The sequence below is a fragment of the Syngnathus floridae genome, chromosome 2 (assembly GCF_059516105.1).
Source record: "Syngnathus floridae isolate MCC-2025c chromosome 2, RoL_Sflo_1.0, whole genome shotgun sequence".
NCBI lineage: Eukaryota > Metazoa > Chordata > Actinopteri > Syngnathiformes > Syngnathidae > Syngnathus > Syngnathus floridae.
Genome location: NC_142414.1, coordinates 15,802,062 through 15,817,878, shown reverse-complemented (window position 1 = coordinate 15,817,878; position 15,817 = coordinate 15,802,062). Strand labels below are relative to the sequence as shown.

Sequence of the window (15,817 nt, the reverse complement as noted above, 5' to 3'; positions counted from 1 at the left end):
CACATGCAGCCCCTGACTAATGTGACATTCCTGAGCCATTAGTGACAGTCATACAATACTGCTGTGTCACAGAGAGACCACGGCTCCGTCTGTTGCTCTTTATTAAAGTAATAATGTGATTTTCCCTCAAATTGGAAACCTTATTATTGTGAAGCAATTGTTTAAAAAAAATTAAAAAACTGTTTTCTTTCTAGTACATCAGGTGCTTGAGGTATTTTCATTTTTTGTTTTTAAGTTTGACCTATAAAAGCTTGCACGATACGTGTTTGATTTACCATGCGCTGTGAATATAATTGACATTTCAGATAAAATTCCAACTGATGCTGAATCCAAGCCTATCTTCATATTCCAAAATATATTATATTATATTACTGTTTTTATATTATTATAAAAATAGAAAAACATTACAAAAAAAATATTACAAAAATGTTATGTGCTAGAGAAAAAAACACCAGAATCGAAATCAGCGCTAAAAGGCCTTCATAAAAGTTTGTTTGAATCTCTGATTAAATGTTTTAATGAAAAACTGTTAACCAGTGTCATATGAGAACATTTGTCCATATCCTCTTTTCTGCAAGGTTACTAGGTCAAACGCCTGAGCCTCTCTGAGCTCACCCCGAGATGATCACCTGCCAATCAAAGCGGCAACAGGCAGACAACTCGCATGTGTTCACACCAATAACTTTGACATCCCCTTGACATCACAAAAGAAGAAAACCCTTCCCAATAAGTGACGAGTTCAAGCACTAAAGCCAACGTGTGACATTTTTTAAATTGATTAATTCAGTCCAATGCCCAACATTAAATTACTGAAGCATACTAGTTAATGCTCATCAAAAAGAAGGCAACTGTTTCAGTCCTAAAAATTACATTTCATATTATTTTAAGTCACTGTAAAAATTACGAGGTTAGACCTTTCACATTGTGCTTTGATAAAGATTTCCTAAAATGTATTACACATAACAGTTAAATAAAAATTATACCTAAAAGCATTGGATTAAAAATATTTTTTAAGACACTAAGTAACACCACAAATTACATAAATTCCAGTGACGCAAACTTTTCCAATTACTTTTGCTTGCCTCGGTGTACTATGGTATGGTAGAGTCACAGGAAGTGGCCTGTCAGTAGTGTTTGGCCGCAGTGCTTTCAAAAAGGTGCTGATATGAAGCATCTGGGTGCAACTGCTGCTGCTGCATATGCCTGTGTACTCACTCGAGAACTTTTCGGGGGGTTTTGGAGGGATGCTGATCTGCTTGCTTGGCCACAGATGACAGTCATGTGGAGATGTCGCTGGGAGCACAAGTGGCAGGTTTGTGGCTCTGATTCACCAAAGGATCCGATTCGAGCTGGGGGGGTGATAAGTCACCAGGTTAAAGTTTCAAGCCTTGTTTCCAAGACGTGGTGCTGTTACACAATAGCACAGTCGGAAGATTCCAGGCCAGCCCTCTACGTCGGCCCCCACTTTTTTTAGTATACAGTGAGATACAACTTTTAATTTATTATGTCCTTATAACTCATAACTCTCTAAGCAGCTTTAAATGGGAGATGCCATCTTTCCATCCCATCTTTACCCATGATTGTAATGTGTTTTTAATAACTCCATAATTCTGGAGGACTTGACCAATTAATTGGCTGGTCCGTTAAATTTTTTTTTTTTTCTCACAATAGCACATTACGTCCAATATAAGACAAAGACAATGCAGATCACATATCGCCTGCCCCCCCCCAAAAAAGTCAGCCATAAATTTTGCATATTTTTCTCTCTGTTGTAAAGTGCTTCTTGTAAACTGTTGCTTGTTTTGAAATGAGCTAGTCACAGTTGAAAGCGGAGAAATTCGTTCGCGCTGTAGACTGGAGAGGGTGGACATCCTCTCAAACACCAGAGTTCCCCTCTAGCCGTAATCAGAAGTTGTGAGGAATTGTCTGAGGAATGTCACATGGTGTTGCACATCCTTAATCAAAGACACGTGCAGCAAGAGCAGGATGAGTGTCCTCATCATCCTCGTGGTGGTGCAATTGAATTTGGAACTCGATCAAATGGTTGCATGCATATATAATGCATGTGTGGTACTTGGATATACTCCACAAGCTCACCAGTAGATACCAGTGGTACCCAAACAAAGGATATGGTCTCCCCCATTTCCTGTCCAACCCTGCACTCCTGATGTCGCTTTCAATGGGCTGTGTGTGTGTTCATGTGTGTGTCACGTGTTTCCTTCTCAATACAGACCTTTTCTGTCCCAAAAGGTCAGAGGGGCAAGGATGAGCACAACAGGCTGTGATGGTAAACGGATGATGTGTGAAAAGGAGGAACCTTGTGTCAGTGCAAGCATCAAACCGATTTCCACTCCAACATTTTGCACGCCATTGACAGGCTAACAGTGAACATCGATTAGTCAGTTCAAAAAGCAAAAGCTATTTGAAGACAAACAATAGAACAACAAATGTACATATGCTGTATATCCTCTAAAAAAATACAGAATCTTACTGAGTCACTAACAATAGGAGTCGAAGAAAGAGTATTCATTTAAGTCCAGATATTATACTGCCCCCAGTGGCAGTAACTATTATGACCCTGATGTGCATGTACATACACACAAGGCAGGCATGTCGAAGTACAGGAGCGTTCAACCTGTTAAAAAGCAGATGTCAAAAGGAGCAAAAGACTGAAGATGATGGTTCTGTTATGATGCAAAATGAAGGACTGAGGGTACAAGACAGCAAACTGGCGTGTGTTTAGTTTGGACCTCTGGGTGATTCTGTGTTACACTTGGCAGCAGCTTTTTTTCACCCCCTCCTGCTTTTCACCTCATGTTGTGTCATTCTGCCATTCTTTTGTTCCCTCTTATTTAACCCAGGTATTCAGGTATTTACCCCCGAGTGCTACGGGTGGTGCTGAGAGGTGCAAGGTGCACTTTTGTTCTCCTGTCAGGACCTGTGTGGGCCAGGGGGGTTGCCGAGCGAAGGACGGAGATGTTTCTATTGTCCTCACACATTCCACTCATCCAAGAATACACTCGTGGGTGAGGGAGGGGTGTTCAATTGAGGGGCCAGGGCGGGTGGACATAAACCCTTGGATTCAGAGTAGTTGTGTGTGTGTGTTTAAAGCTTATATTTGTCTTCCCTCGTCTCTCCTCCTGCCTTGTCCCGTTCCATCGTGTCGCTGGAGAAGCTGCGGGGCAGGCGAATGCACCTGCTTGAAATCCACACCCACGCTAGACGCCTGTCTTTCCCGTCTCTGACGTTTTACAGAAATGCAGCATGTGCCACAAACTGGTGTCCGCTTACTCGCTTTAAAAGGGAGTCACACTTTCTTCTTAGATATATTGAACTTCAAACATCCATCCATCCATCCATGGTAGCACATAATGGTAAACAGCTATTGAACCCTTCAAGCAACAGATTTTTCAACACAAACAGTGAAGCAATGAGTTTTGTTTGTTTGTTGGAAGGCTGGAACGGATTAACGGCATTTCAATTCATTTCAATTGCAGAAAATGATTTGAGGTGTTTGTGATGGAACAGATTAAACCTGTTTCTCAAGGCACCATTGTAGTTTTAGAGCTGTCCTTTGCTGTCATGAACCCTCATTATGTATCATGACGTCATCTTTCGAAAATTTACAATCAATACAGTAAATGGGCTGAAAAGAGAATTTTGAGAGGTACCGTGTTAAAAATTGGGCTCTTGAGCTGACAAAGAAAGAAAAGCCCTCTTTTTTGTAGCATTAGTTACAATCACCGTGCATGTTTTCTGACCTCAAGTCATGTGCACACTTGCCGCTACATGCGTGTAACTGGACCCCCTTTTGCAAGTAGGGACAGGTGTGCCACCACCTGACCACACCCCCAGGCCACACGGCACCTCCTGTCCCAACACCTGTCCCCTTCGTCTGCGCCCCCACCCCACCCCGCCTGAGAGCATACTACTGCGGCAGGAAGGCAGGTTGCTCAGCTGTGACGAGACGAAGGGGATCGGGTCCGGCTTGAGTATCTGCACAGCTGTCCCATCTGAAATCAAAACTTCAATGAATGTCTATGCGGCATAATCCCAGCCCACATGGTAACATTAATTCAAGGTGGATGGAGTTGGAGAGGTGTATCAAACATTTCGTTGATGTCAGGCACACTTCATTTTTCTTATTTTCAAGATATATATATATATATATATATATATATATATATATATATATATATATTTTTTTTTTTTTTTTTTTTTTTTTTTTTTTATATCGTGCAGGATGGACAGAGGTCAGAGAAATCTGTCCTTGTTTCTTTTCATCAAGACGAATGATAATAATGAGGGGATCTCTAAGGTTACTTAAAAGTTCCATCAGTCATGAATGTAATCTTTGAAAACATTAAATGAGCTCTTGGTTTGAAAAGAATACATCACAATTATATAAAAAATATTTTTTTTAACTCCATCCAGGTTTATATTGGGCCTAATGTGTATATATATCAATTTTGAGAAAAAAAATGAATGAAATTATAAAAGCACGAGAAAATCAAATTGAGAACCCAAATGTAGGTGACCTGGATAACAAATGAATCTCCATATTGTGAGTGTAAATCCTTTGTGACATCACTGTTTACACTTGATGTGTCTAATGTTATCACAGTGATAAGAATGGTGGTCAAATGGATGAAATGAGGCCTCTGTGATAAAAAGAGATGAAACTGTCATCTCCGTGTGTATGTGTGAGTGAGAGAGAGAGTGGGAGTGAGAAAGGGAGGGAGAGGTCAAAGCAGCCTGAAGGCCATTGTAAATTCCTCGCTAGCTCAACCAAAGACATTCTTCTCCGCTGTTTTTCTTTCTAATCTCAATGCTCAGATTACCAGCTAGAGGGCCTGGCCAGATGAGAAGAGAAGAGGAGAGTGGCATGCATGCACGCACATGTGCCCAAACACTGCGCGTGCATACACACACACACACACACAAACACACACACACACACAGTCGTTCCCTAGATGTATTTATTGTTTTTAAACCGTAGGAAAGCAACCCCCTATGGAGAATGCTGAGAGGATTCCCACATGTCAGCACCCATGCAGTGCCACACAAACACACACGCACACAATTGATACTTGTTGGAAGCCACCAATAAAAACCTTTCCAGATGGGCATACACTACTTTCACTGACATGGCTGACAAAAACCAACAAAAAGAAAAAACAGTGCTGGTACCATTTAAAACCAAAGCGAGGTACTTCCAGACCAATAATAGGGCCTTATAGCCCTCTTTCTGAGTGAAGTCAGCCAAGGCAAGAATATCCTGACTTATTCAACCAGGTAAATCAATTGAGAAACAATTCTTCATATCATACGTGGCTCTGTCTGAAAAATTAAAGCAATGGCCAGTTAATAGGGGAATAGACCATAGATCACAGATGTGGACATTGAAAGAGTTTCCAGTTTACGCAGAAGCTGTTTGGAGATGATATTTGTTTAAAATATCTCCATAAACCAAAATAGTAAGTATTGCAATTTTTAACAGGGTGTGTTTCTCAGAGTAGGTGAACTACACGTAACTGGTTACAGGTTACAGTGTAGATTACATGTGTATTTAAAAAATGGAGAAAGTGAACTAGTGGGGAAGCCAGAGAAGAGTTGTGAGAGTCTATGTAAGCTTCCAACAGCAAAGGTGATGCGGATTTAGATTTTCAATAGAAATGGGCCTATAGTTGACCCTTGAGGAACGCCAGTTGTCAAGGCAAAAACAAACTCTTTGAACTCATGGACTGTGAATGACCAGAACCATAGATTAAAGAAGACAGGCACCTCTCTGATAGATTCGAGTCTTCTGAGCGAGATGCTTGGAACGTCTGTGTATTGTCATTGCCATCACAGTTTTCTTTACACTGAGAACTATGTATTTGCTGATCCTTCCAAAGTGATCATTTTAAAAGAAGAAAAAAAAACAACATACTAATGATTAACCCTGACCCCCAAAAAGTCAATAGGTACTTAAAAAAGCCGTATCTCACCCAGAACCCAAACAGCTGCATAATCCCAGCAGGGTTGATCCCTGCCGTGACAGGGTGCAGTAAGGTGCTGCAACAGCTGTCGCCCCGCAAACTGTCACACCCCATCAGTGTCTCCGTCACCACTTTCCATCATTTCCCCCTACAAAAGTTTGCTAGCTTAATGCTAAGACAAACAAACAAACAAACAAACTACCAGCACATCCCACACTGATTGACAGCAATTCTTCACTTTTTTCAAAGCTGATGTGCTCAGCCAGCATGACTCCAGACGCTCCAACAGGTGTGCAGAGAAAAGAGGGAGAAATGATGTGAATGTTGATGAGATGAAGAAAAAGGAAGGAAAGAAAGCAGGACACCTGTTTTTTTTTTTTGTTTTTTTTGCTCCTGCGAGCTGAAGCTTGCTTGCACTGCCTCGCCCAGATCAACACGTCTCACACCGCCCGCTCAGCAATGCGCAAGAGTGCGAAGGTCAATTTTCAGACCACAGAGTCAAATAGACACTAGGATCAGTCAAGGGAGGCTAGTAATTAGACTGGCTAATTACAGATAGCAATAGAACGCTGTGGGCCCCTTAGATTTAACGTTTTCCTCTTCGGGTTGATTCATAGTGATGGATGCTTACATTAAAGTGAGCTGCGAAACTGATGTAGTATAGAATTAAGTTAGCATTTGAACGTGAACTGGAGGTGTCATTTGAAGTATTCCAGTGTTGTTTTCTTTAAATATCCTTCCTATCCCCACACCCAAATATACACAACCAATGCGGTCATCCGATCCCAGCACAGTGAGGGACCACCTCAAACATTTCTGCGGCTTGGAAGGTCCTTGTTGCAAAGCTCCCTGCACCTCCAATCTTACAACGGCAACAGGCAGGCAGGCCTGCAGACCGCTCTGTGGCTCATTAACCTCCCACTGGAGAGACTTGGGGGTCAGGGGCATCAAAGTGGCAGGATCACTGCAGACTCACCCGGCAATCCTACCATGGGGGTCTGGAGCCACAGCGTCTCACCCCCTAATGAGAGGCCGTGACACACGCACACATCCATATGCAGGTTAACCCTTCAGACCAGCTGGAAAAGAGAGTCTGACATGAAGGTTCCTATGCCCCACCCCCACCACCACCTAGTTACACCTCTGTCAAAATTTCACACATTCCAACCACCTGGTGCACCTCACACTGTCACTACTAGCCCGGATGGTGAATTAGCTTAGTGTTTCCTGATCATTATTGAACTAAAGAATTATGAAACACTTTGTAAAAAGGGTTGTGTCCATTTTCCCACTGTGAGTTGGTTTTAATATTACAATTCAGAATCCTGAAAAGAACTACTTTAAACCCCTCGCAGTCTGTGAAGGGTGTTGGTAAACATGCAGTTTTTACCAATAAGACTCCTGAGACCTTTTTGCCACAGGAGTTGGATTTAAATATTTTAGTATGTGCTACCAGACACCTATTCAAAAATATTTCTAAAGAAATTATTGGTCATTTTCTTGATAAGGGATTTCTTCCCAGATTCGCCGACTACATTTCCTGATTTAACTTGGAGTGGCAATAAACAGGCTTACCTGGTCTAATGGGCAAGAAAAACACTGCCATCAGTCAATCAGTGCAAATGAAGGGAAGCGGCAAACACAACGAAAGGTGTGAGGGAGGTGTGTGGGAGTAGGCCGAGAGAAAGGGAGGACAGACATGTTTTCAGGAAGAGGAGGGGAAGGCAAGTGCAGCAATGGGAGGGTGCGGAGGGGGTGCAGAAGCACCTTGCAGCAGCTGGTCTCAATTACCGTCTGTGTGTGTGTGTGTGTGTGTGTGTGTGCGTGTGTGCGTGTGTGTGTGTGTGTGTGTGTGTGAGTGTGTGTAAGGTTGAGGCATCACAGAGGGAGGGCTGAGACCACTGGCGCCAGGAGGGGAGTAACAGGTCAGAGAGGATGAAGATTATAAAAATACTAGCAGGCTGATGGCCTTGGTCCTGCTTGCGCATTTTGTGTGCATGTGTGTGTGTGTTGGTATTCCTCCACATACCAACCCACAGTGCCACAGGATGAGGAGGAGTGTGTGTATGTGTGCGTGTGTGTGTGTGCCCACAATGAACATAGTGGTGTGTCCATGCTTACATCCTGTACAACCATATGTAATAACATTAACCAGTGGTGGGAAATACCCATCCATCCATTATCCGGCTTATCCTCAGGACGGTCGCGGATGGTGGCAAGTAAACTACTAACCAGAATTATTTTTTCTATTGTATTGAAGTAGATTTTTTTCATATATCCATATGGTTCATGTTTTTTTTTACTTTTAGTCCCAACGTGTAAAAACAGATATTTTTCCTTTCTATTCCTGCCTTTGTTTGCATTTGAAGACAAACGAGTTACTTTTTTCCCTTTTCAGTACAAGCACTATGAAAATTATTAAACGTTATACAATTGACAGCAATCACTCATATTATTTTGTAATTGACAGTAAGCGTCCAGTTTTACTTTTGCACTTAAGTCCATCCAAATCACTGATGGTGGAGTGAAACGACATGAACATTTGACTACGAGTTCCACTCCTGGTTAAATTAAAAGGTGTCATCTCATTTTATTGTTTATAACGTATAATAGACTGACAATGCTACATGTCAGATGTTATTGAAATAATCAATTCCATTTCCCCACTTGCTCCAATTAAGTTTCATGTATAAAGGTCACAATTTTGGGATCGTCGCTGTGTCTAAGGCGCCCCCTGGCGTTCAATGCTCTTTATTACAAGAACACCATTTCGCTGTAGATAAGTGTCGCCGTTGTGATTACAAGGACAAGATTAACGAGAAACAAATAACAGTTCATATTATGGGCACTTAAGAACAACATCAACCCCGCATGAACCCAAGTGGCAAGTAAAATAAATATGCAGATCAATGCCATAAGTAAATACTTCACACGTTTTGTTTGCGTGGTTAGTAAATAAATGGCAGGTTTCAAAGCTTACAATCATCATACACCCTCCACTGTTTCATAAACAAGATTAAAATCAAACAGTCTGCTTCCCAAGAGAAGATGACAGACACACAAAAGCCAATTATGTCCAACGCATGCTTGAATTGAAATGTTTTATTTCCAAACTGTTTATACCTGCAATCACTGATACCACACTCTTTGAATGATTTTTTTTTTTTTTTTAACCCGGGATCACGAGAGAATATTTATGGGGTATATAAATATGTTAAATTCACATGCACAAACAAATAAGAACTGATATTGCAGAAGGAACAAAAACCCTCCCCAAACATTTCCGATAAAACAATTGCACTCAAACTTTCAAATAAAAGGTAGATGCATGCAAAACACACAAACAGCAACTGGCTAATATTGGGAGACCCTTAACAATCATGATTGTATTTATACTCCATGAAGACGCTCTGCAATTAATGGGAAATTCAATTTCCTATTTTTTGTTTATTGAAAAGTGCAACGTCTTGTGGTTTTATTTTTTACTGTATGATTTTTCTTATGCCACAAATAAAAAATAAAACATAATAAAACCCTTGTTGTAAGAACACAAACAAAATAAAGCTGTAATCAAAGGTTCCAATTTGAGTAAAACCCGGCCTAAAAATATTTTTGCTGTGGCAACCTAATTGTTTAATTCTGACTTAGCTTCGTCCCATTAAACTGACCATTCCCTCAAAGTTACAGTACTAGACCTTATCCTTAAAAAGAGACTTGACTGCTTTTTGGTTCGAATGTCCACGGCCCAAATTGTCATCACCTCCATCATCTTTTCCGTCCGACCAACTTTTCAAGGGAGTCAGTTCGGGTGCAATTACATCCCCATCCTGCGAGTTCGAGAAACAAGTCATGATGTTTGGAAAGCAAAATTATCAGTTTCCCCGAGATAGTCGCACATAAATGTCACCTGAGGCTTTATGAAGTCTCTGTTCATGCACCACTGAATAAAGTGCTTTTGTGCTGTGCCCTGGCCCTCGCCATCCGTCTTCTTGTAGTAAACTCGGATCAGTTGCTCTGCAAAGTTTTCGGGCAAAATTTTGGACACCTGACGAGAGAAAGAGAGCCATTAAAGGTCTTCTGCGCTTGAGCAGCTCAAGTAAATGCTCAATACAATCTTTGGCCACATTCTGACCTGATGCTTGTGTATGGGAATGGCTTTGGTTGGGGCAGTCTTGGAATAAAAACGCATACTGTCAATGGGGTTCTCCTGCTTCATCCCGTAGTCCATTTGGATGACCTAAAACGAAAGGTGACGTCAAAAGATGCGCAACAAAACGAGCTAAAGAAAAAAGAAAGTAGGTGAGAAACTCACGCTCACGACAAAGTCTTCAGGCAGCAGAGTGACACCCGGCTTGCCCACCTGAGGGACTGACTCAGCCAACTCCGCCTCCCATTCATTAATGGTATTCTTTGCAAGGAGAGAATGGAACACACACACAACAATTGGACTGATCATAATCTTTTTTGTTGGCCCCCAACTGTACTGTACGTCCACTTGGGACAGCTGCGCAATGTGAGGAGAGTCGTATTTTGGATTTTGCATTGTCTGTGTTTGAAGTGTTGTAAACCAACAAACACCTGAGTGACTTTCAGGGGTTTCTTCGCTTGGGTTTGACCCAAATACTTGTAGAGGCGCCGTTGAAGAATGTTCTGTAGAATTTGCCGTGCCTCAGCCAGCTTCGGGTTTGATGAGTGGAGAATTTGTTCAAACACACTATCTACAAGACAGACGGACGGACAGACCCAAGACACACTTAGGAGCACCCCATCATTTGAATGACAATTCCTACATGATGAAAACTAGCCAATTCAAAAAGAAATGATAATAGCAAAAATATAAATCAATGGAAAAAAAAAGAAAAATAAATACATAATTAAAAACATGAGAAAATAAAAGTAAAAAAAAATACAAATACATACTTTAAAATTAAATAACAAAATAATTGCAGAAATAAACACATATATACAATGAATACATTTTAGATCAATGTAATCAATTGTTTTTGTATTTGTTTTTATTTTCACTTTTATTTATTTCTGATGTTGGCAGTTTTGACCCTCCATACACTTCACCTTGTGTTTATGAATGTGCACAGAGGTGCTGGAACTAAACAAGAAATTGTTGTCGGGACAAACCTGTCAGCTTGGTGTAGGCCTCCATGTCATCTATGGCTGTGGAGAGCGTGAACATCTTGCCTCCCGAGCCTTGGACCTGAAAGTGTTTATCGGCCTTCAAAAAGGCCTCGTTGATCCTGTATGGACACCATTTTAAGTTTCATTTACCAATAATTTGTATCAAAACAACAACAACAAATGTTAGAAAAACCAAGTACTCACATGATTTCTATAACGGTGCACACCCTGTGTTGGTAAGCTCTCTTGTGGAGACAGATACGCGTGTAGAACAGATCATACAGATTGCCCACTTCCTGTGACAAAAACCACCTCTCGTTTAAAAAGAATTTCTCATCAAAATGCAAATAAAGTCCTTCTGTCAGTTTAATGTACTGCTTATGTTGCTGTCCACTAATAGTATTTTCGGCCCGCCGCACACCCAGCAACTCTGTCCAAACGCAACCAAACATGAACCAATGCCATAAAAATTAAAGTCTGCAAATATCATTTAGCTTTAAACTAACATTTAAACGGTTTTATTCCATTGGCGCACTTTGGGAGTTGCATTGTACTGTGTGAAAAGCGCTTTCAAAAGTTTGATTGATTAATCGACTGACAGAGGGGAAAAAAATGTAAGAAAAGCGCTTTGCCAGACTGCAGCCACCTTATCTCGAGTGCAGATGAGCTTCTCCCCATCCACTTCACACACTCTGGCAAACTTGAGGTAGCGACGATAATCCGAGTTGTTCTGGATGCCCAGGTTATGGCAATCCCTGACAAAATAAGAAAAGTTGAACTGAGGGGCAGTATGTGAAAAGGGTATTTACCGCCCAACCACAAATGTCACACCTGGCAAAGTAGTCCCATTTGTCCATGTCAATGCCGTTTCTCTTGTTGGCCACAATTTCATAGAGAAAAGACTTATCCTTGGAACGGCCTCGATAGGGCCACTGAGAAGACTGACAGCACAACATTAGCATCATGCCTTGATCTCCCGTGATGATACTGACAGTGTGCACTACCTGGAGGTCTACATTTGTGTCCAGAGGTCCTGCAATCAGCTCCTTGATGAAGTCCAGGTCCTCAGGCAGGACCAGGCCATGTTGTTCCATCTGTGGCTTCAGGTCATTTTTCTCCACCAGGTGATCAAACATGTCAAGTGATGCCTTCTCATGCTGAAATTTGATTGTGTCAGATAAACAGTTGGTCATGGGAACAAAACAAACAAACAAAAAAATTCCTTCATGAATTTGGGTAATGTCCTCAAAAACATCTAAACATATTAATGGGGGTGTCTAGATGGGTCATACTCACTGAAATATATTAATTTAATTGCTCTTGAGTTCATACGTTCCAACTAGTATTTGGTATAGGGAATGTGCTGAAGTAAATAGATTTGACTTCCTCATACACGGTTTCCCAAAAGATATGATGAAACTACAGAAGTGACACCATCGGCATTTGGAATCTTTGCAGATTTTGTTATCATATTTTTCCATTTGCATTTTTTAAATTCCTTTGCCAAAGACTCAGAACCAATCTGACACTGGAGAAATGTTCAGTCCCGCATAGCCCTCCATATACACTTAACCTAATTAAGCGCAAATGCCTATTGAACAGGTACAATAGTGTAGGTGTCATGTTACCTTCCAGGAAATATCAGGGCGTGCTTTGGGGATGAATTTGGCATCAAACATGTGCGAAAATGGACCATGTCCTGATAGGCAAAATGCATGAGTCATTCACTTGGTTAATTTCACTTTTACATGGAAACAAAAGGCATTCAATGCGTGGGCTGAACCTACCCAGATCGTGACAGAGCCCAGCAATCTGAACACAAAGGATGTCTTGCCGAGAAATGAGAAGTTCTGGCTGCTTCTCGTTTAGTGCTTTCACAAGTTGCCCTGCTAAGAAACCCACTCTGAAACATTCAAAACAAACCGCATTGTGCTTGTTATTTGGCAGAAACATACAGTAGGGCTTGGCGACTAATGGAATAAATTGACGATGTTGACACATGCCCGATGGAGTGCTCAAAGCGGTTGTGGGACGCTCCAGGGAAAACAAAGTACGTCCCTCCCAACTGTTTGATATTTCGAAGTCTTTGGAACTGAGGCGTATCGATGATCTTGACAAGAAGAGGATGTAGCTCCACGTGTCCGTGAATGGGATCATTAAACACCTGACAGAAGGCAGGACAGCAAACACACAAGTGGAAATAGTTGTACTAAGTTCATTTTGTTTTTACTTGTTAATCACGTCACTGGATCTTTTATCTCAAACAAAATAATTTAGGTTGCATTACCTGACATGTTTCAGCTTGTACTTCCGAAAAATAAAAAACTTAATGGGTTGTTAAAGAGATTTTAATCATTCACTAAGGTTTCTATTATAGTGAGTCATTCGTGAGTCATTCAAATAAATGTGTGTCCATTAAACTAATGAGTCTCCTTTGGCAAGAAACATAAGTGATAGGGTTGACAACTTATTTTGATTTTATGATTATATTGAAGTGTTGACTTGCTGTACACTTCAGTTGTGCTCCACCCAGAGTTTAAACATCTGCTAGCTGACCATTGTGAAGATAAAGAGATAAGACCACCTCTGTAACTTACTGGAACCAGACTGCAGAGACGACCCCAGCTTTCACAAGCTTTCACAAAATAAAGACATGTTCTCCACACCCCACCTTCCTTGTTGAGACTAACTACGATTGCGGTGGGAGCAGATTTGAGCGGCTTTCAAGCACTTTTGTGTTGCACAAAATTGGTGCTGGCTCTCCCCGCTTGCAAGCGTAAAATGTGTGGTTCTTGCATAATTTCAATTTTCTAGAACTACTCATACCCCACCTGTTTTTCCATAGTTTCTTAACTACTCCTTACAGTCCCTTGCAATTTATCCGAAAAATCCAACTTGTTTGTATGGTTGTTGTTTTTCTTATACAATACTTGAAAGTGAAGTGTGAATGAGAAAATACCTTATTTGTTTGAGGACCCTCTTCTATGTGCCCTAGCTTGCTCAGACTGTGTAGAATCCGAAGTTGATCACCAACAGGCCTTGACAAAAAAAGTTATGCTTACCAGCACATTGAAAGAAAAGTTGCATGGGGTTTATTTGGTACACCACATATAATTTACAGCTGTCATCCTACGATCGGTCCAAGTACGAGTACAGCCGGCTCAATTTTTCTGGCGGGGGGGGGGGGGGGGGGGGGTATCTGTCTTATGTTGAGACTGATAAATGAGGGAGGACAAGACATACTGATAAGAAGAAAGAACAGCTTGCCCTTTCTGTTTGTTTAAAGAAGTGTTTCCGAGCCTTTTCTCATCCAAGGCACACCTTTTCTCTGGAAAAAAATCTAGAGGCAAACCACCAACAAAAATCTTGTTCCATCATGTTCTATATTAAAATTACTAATAATATATGGCGTTGAATTGAATAAATTGTATTAAATTGTATTTCTTATTTTTAATAAAAGTGGCAGTTTTTAAAACGTTTTCAGACAGTGAAATGAATGTTTATTTTTCAACTGATTGTGAATCAAATCCAATATAACTGACAATCACAACAAAGTCATGTTTTAAGAGCCACTGCTGTTCTGGAAGCACAGGTGTCGCGACTCGTCTGTGTTCCTTATATTTGTGTAAATTGTCTGTTTGTGTATGCTTCTTCTCACTTCTTTCCGAATGTGTTTTTTTTTTTTCGCTTTCCGTGTGTTTATTTTGCTCCCTCGATTTCATTTGGTTTAATGCAAGGACTTTATCTGACAACAAACAGGAAGCTCGGTATTATTTGAATATTCCAAATAACGTTGTCAATCAATCAACCAACCAAAATGCACAATAAATCCAGGTTCTGCTGTCGAACTACATGCCGGGGCTTCCGTCAGTCGCCACTCTCGACCACACACAGCTGATCTACACAAACAGAAGCTGAAAATGTGTCGATGCAGCACAATCAGATCGCCACAACGGGAAATGTCAAGATTCTCCGATTGTCCACAAACGATCAGCAAGTGGCTGACCAGGCTTTGTGCTAACTGACCAGTGCTTTGCTCTCCGTAATTATTATTGGACAATTTCCCACCGCACAGCACAGCTGAACAACTCTCACCGCACACCAGTGTGCAGCAGCACAATGGTTAGAAAACATTGAGTTCAAGACTTACTTAATGCCCATCTTCTCCAGATCATCCTTCTTGAGATAGCGCAGCACCATACCGGTGATTTTATGATCTGACGACAAAAAAGTGTCTTTGTTGTCGCCACTGACCAGCAAGTGATGTGAGCTACAGAAAAGCAAGTGCAGACGCAAAATTGAATGATGACACTAACCTGTAAATGCAGTTTCATGCTCTCCAAGACCTTCTCCTCGCAGGTAGTGGCACGTTTCTTCTATTCCCCACTGGGAAACGTCCGAGTTTTGCGTCCGATACACTGACGCTTTCTTCCCCGGCGTTTGGAAACTATCTCCGGGGCTCGCTGTCGCTGAACCTCGTTTGCGACTCGCCATGTTGAGAAATGAACCCACTACAAGACATGAAGCACATCAAAATGATTTGTCAACCAGAAAGGTGGGGCCAATTGAATCAACGTAAACTGTGGGTGTCACACTTGGCAAGAACAAAGTCGCTGCTTCGAATAACTCAAAAGAACCGGGCACGCAAAAAAAAAAAAAGGGAACTCCCCGGTTTCCGCCGTTGTTCTCGAGATGTCATATAC

At 41.3% G+C, this 15,817-nt stretch overlaps 1 protein-coding gene and 1 long non-coding RNA gene across 2 annotated transcripts; both read right to left on the bottom strand.

The window, feature by feature from the left end:
- Nucleotides 1-3,485: 3,485 nt before the first annotated feature.
- LOC148402159 (uncharacterized) lies at nt 3,486-7,717 on the bottom strand. Its single transcript, XR_015857141.1, has 2 exons — nt 7,557-7,717; nt 3,486-4,013 (listed from the first exon to the last, which is right to left on the bottom strand). It is a non-coding gene; the product is annotated as an uncharacterized LOC148402159 (long non-coding RNA).
- A 1,351-nt stretch (nt 7,718-9,068) lies between these two features.
- Nucleotides 9,069-15,791, bottom strand: samhd1a (SAM domain and HD domain 1a). Its single transcript, XM_088369629.1, has 16 exons — nt 15,431-15,791; nt 15,265-15,331; nt 14,074-14,152; nt 13,118-13,278; nt 12,902-13,017; nt 12,743-12,813; nt 12,119-12,271; nt 11,946-12,055; nt 11,761-11,869; nt 11,319-11,410; nt 11,118-11,233; nt 10,560-10,699; nt 10,294-10,389; nt 10,114-10,218; nt 9,889-10,026; nt 9,069-9,808 (listed from the first exon to the last, which is right to left on the bottom strand). Exons 1-16 carry the CDS (start codon nt 15,606-15,608, stop codon nt 9,671-9,673), a joined length of 1,869 nt encoding a protein of 622 aa, XP_088225755.1. The 5' UTR covers nt 15,609-15,791; the 3' UTR covers nt 9,069-9,670.
- Between the last annotated feature and the right edge of the window lie 26 nt (nt 15,792-15,817).

What these genes read in the sequence shown, in the direction of transcription:
- samhd1a (XM_088369629.1), bottom strand. Translation starts at nt 15,608, where the DNA reads ATGGCGAGTCGCAAACGAGGTTCAGCGACAGCGAGCCCCGGAGATAGT. An exon ending in TGGGCTCTGTCACGATCTGG is followed by an intron (nt 12,814 to 12,901) that starts GTAGGTTCAGCC and finishes TTTGCCTATCAG; the next exon opens with GACATGGTCCATTTTCGCAC. An exon ending in TGCACCGTTATAGAAATCAT is followed by an intron (nt 11,234 to 11,318) that starts GTGAGTACTTGG and finishes GTGTCCATACAG; the next exon opens with GATCAACGAGGCCTTTTTGA.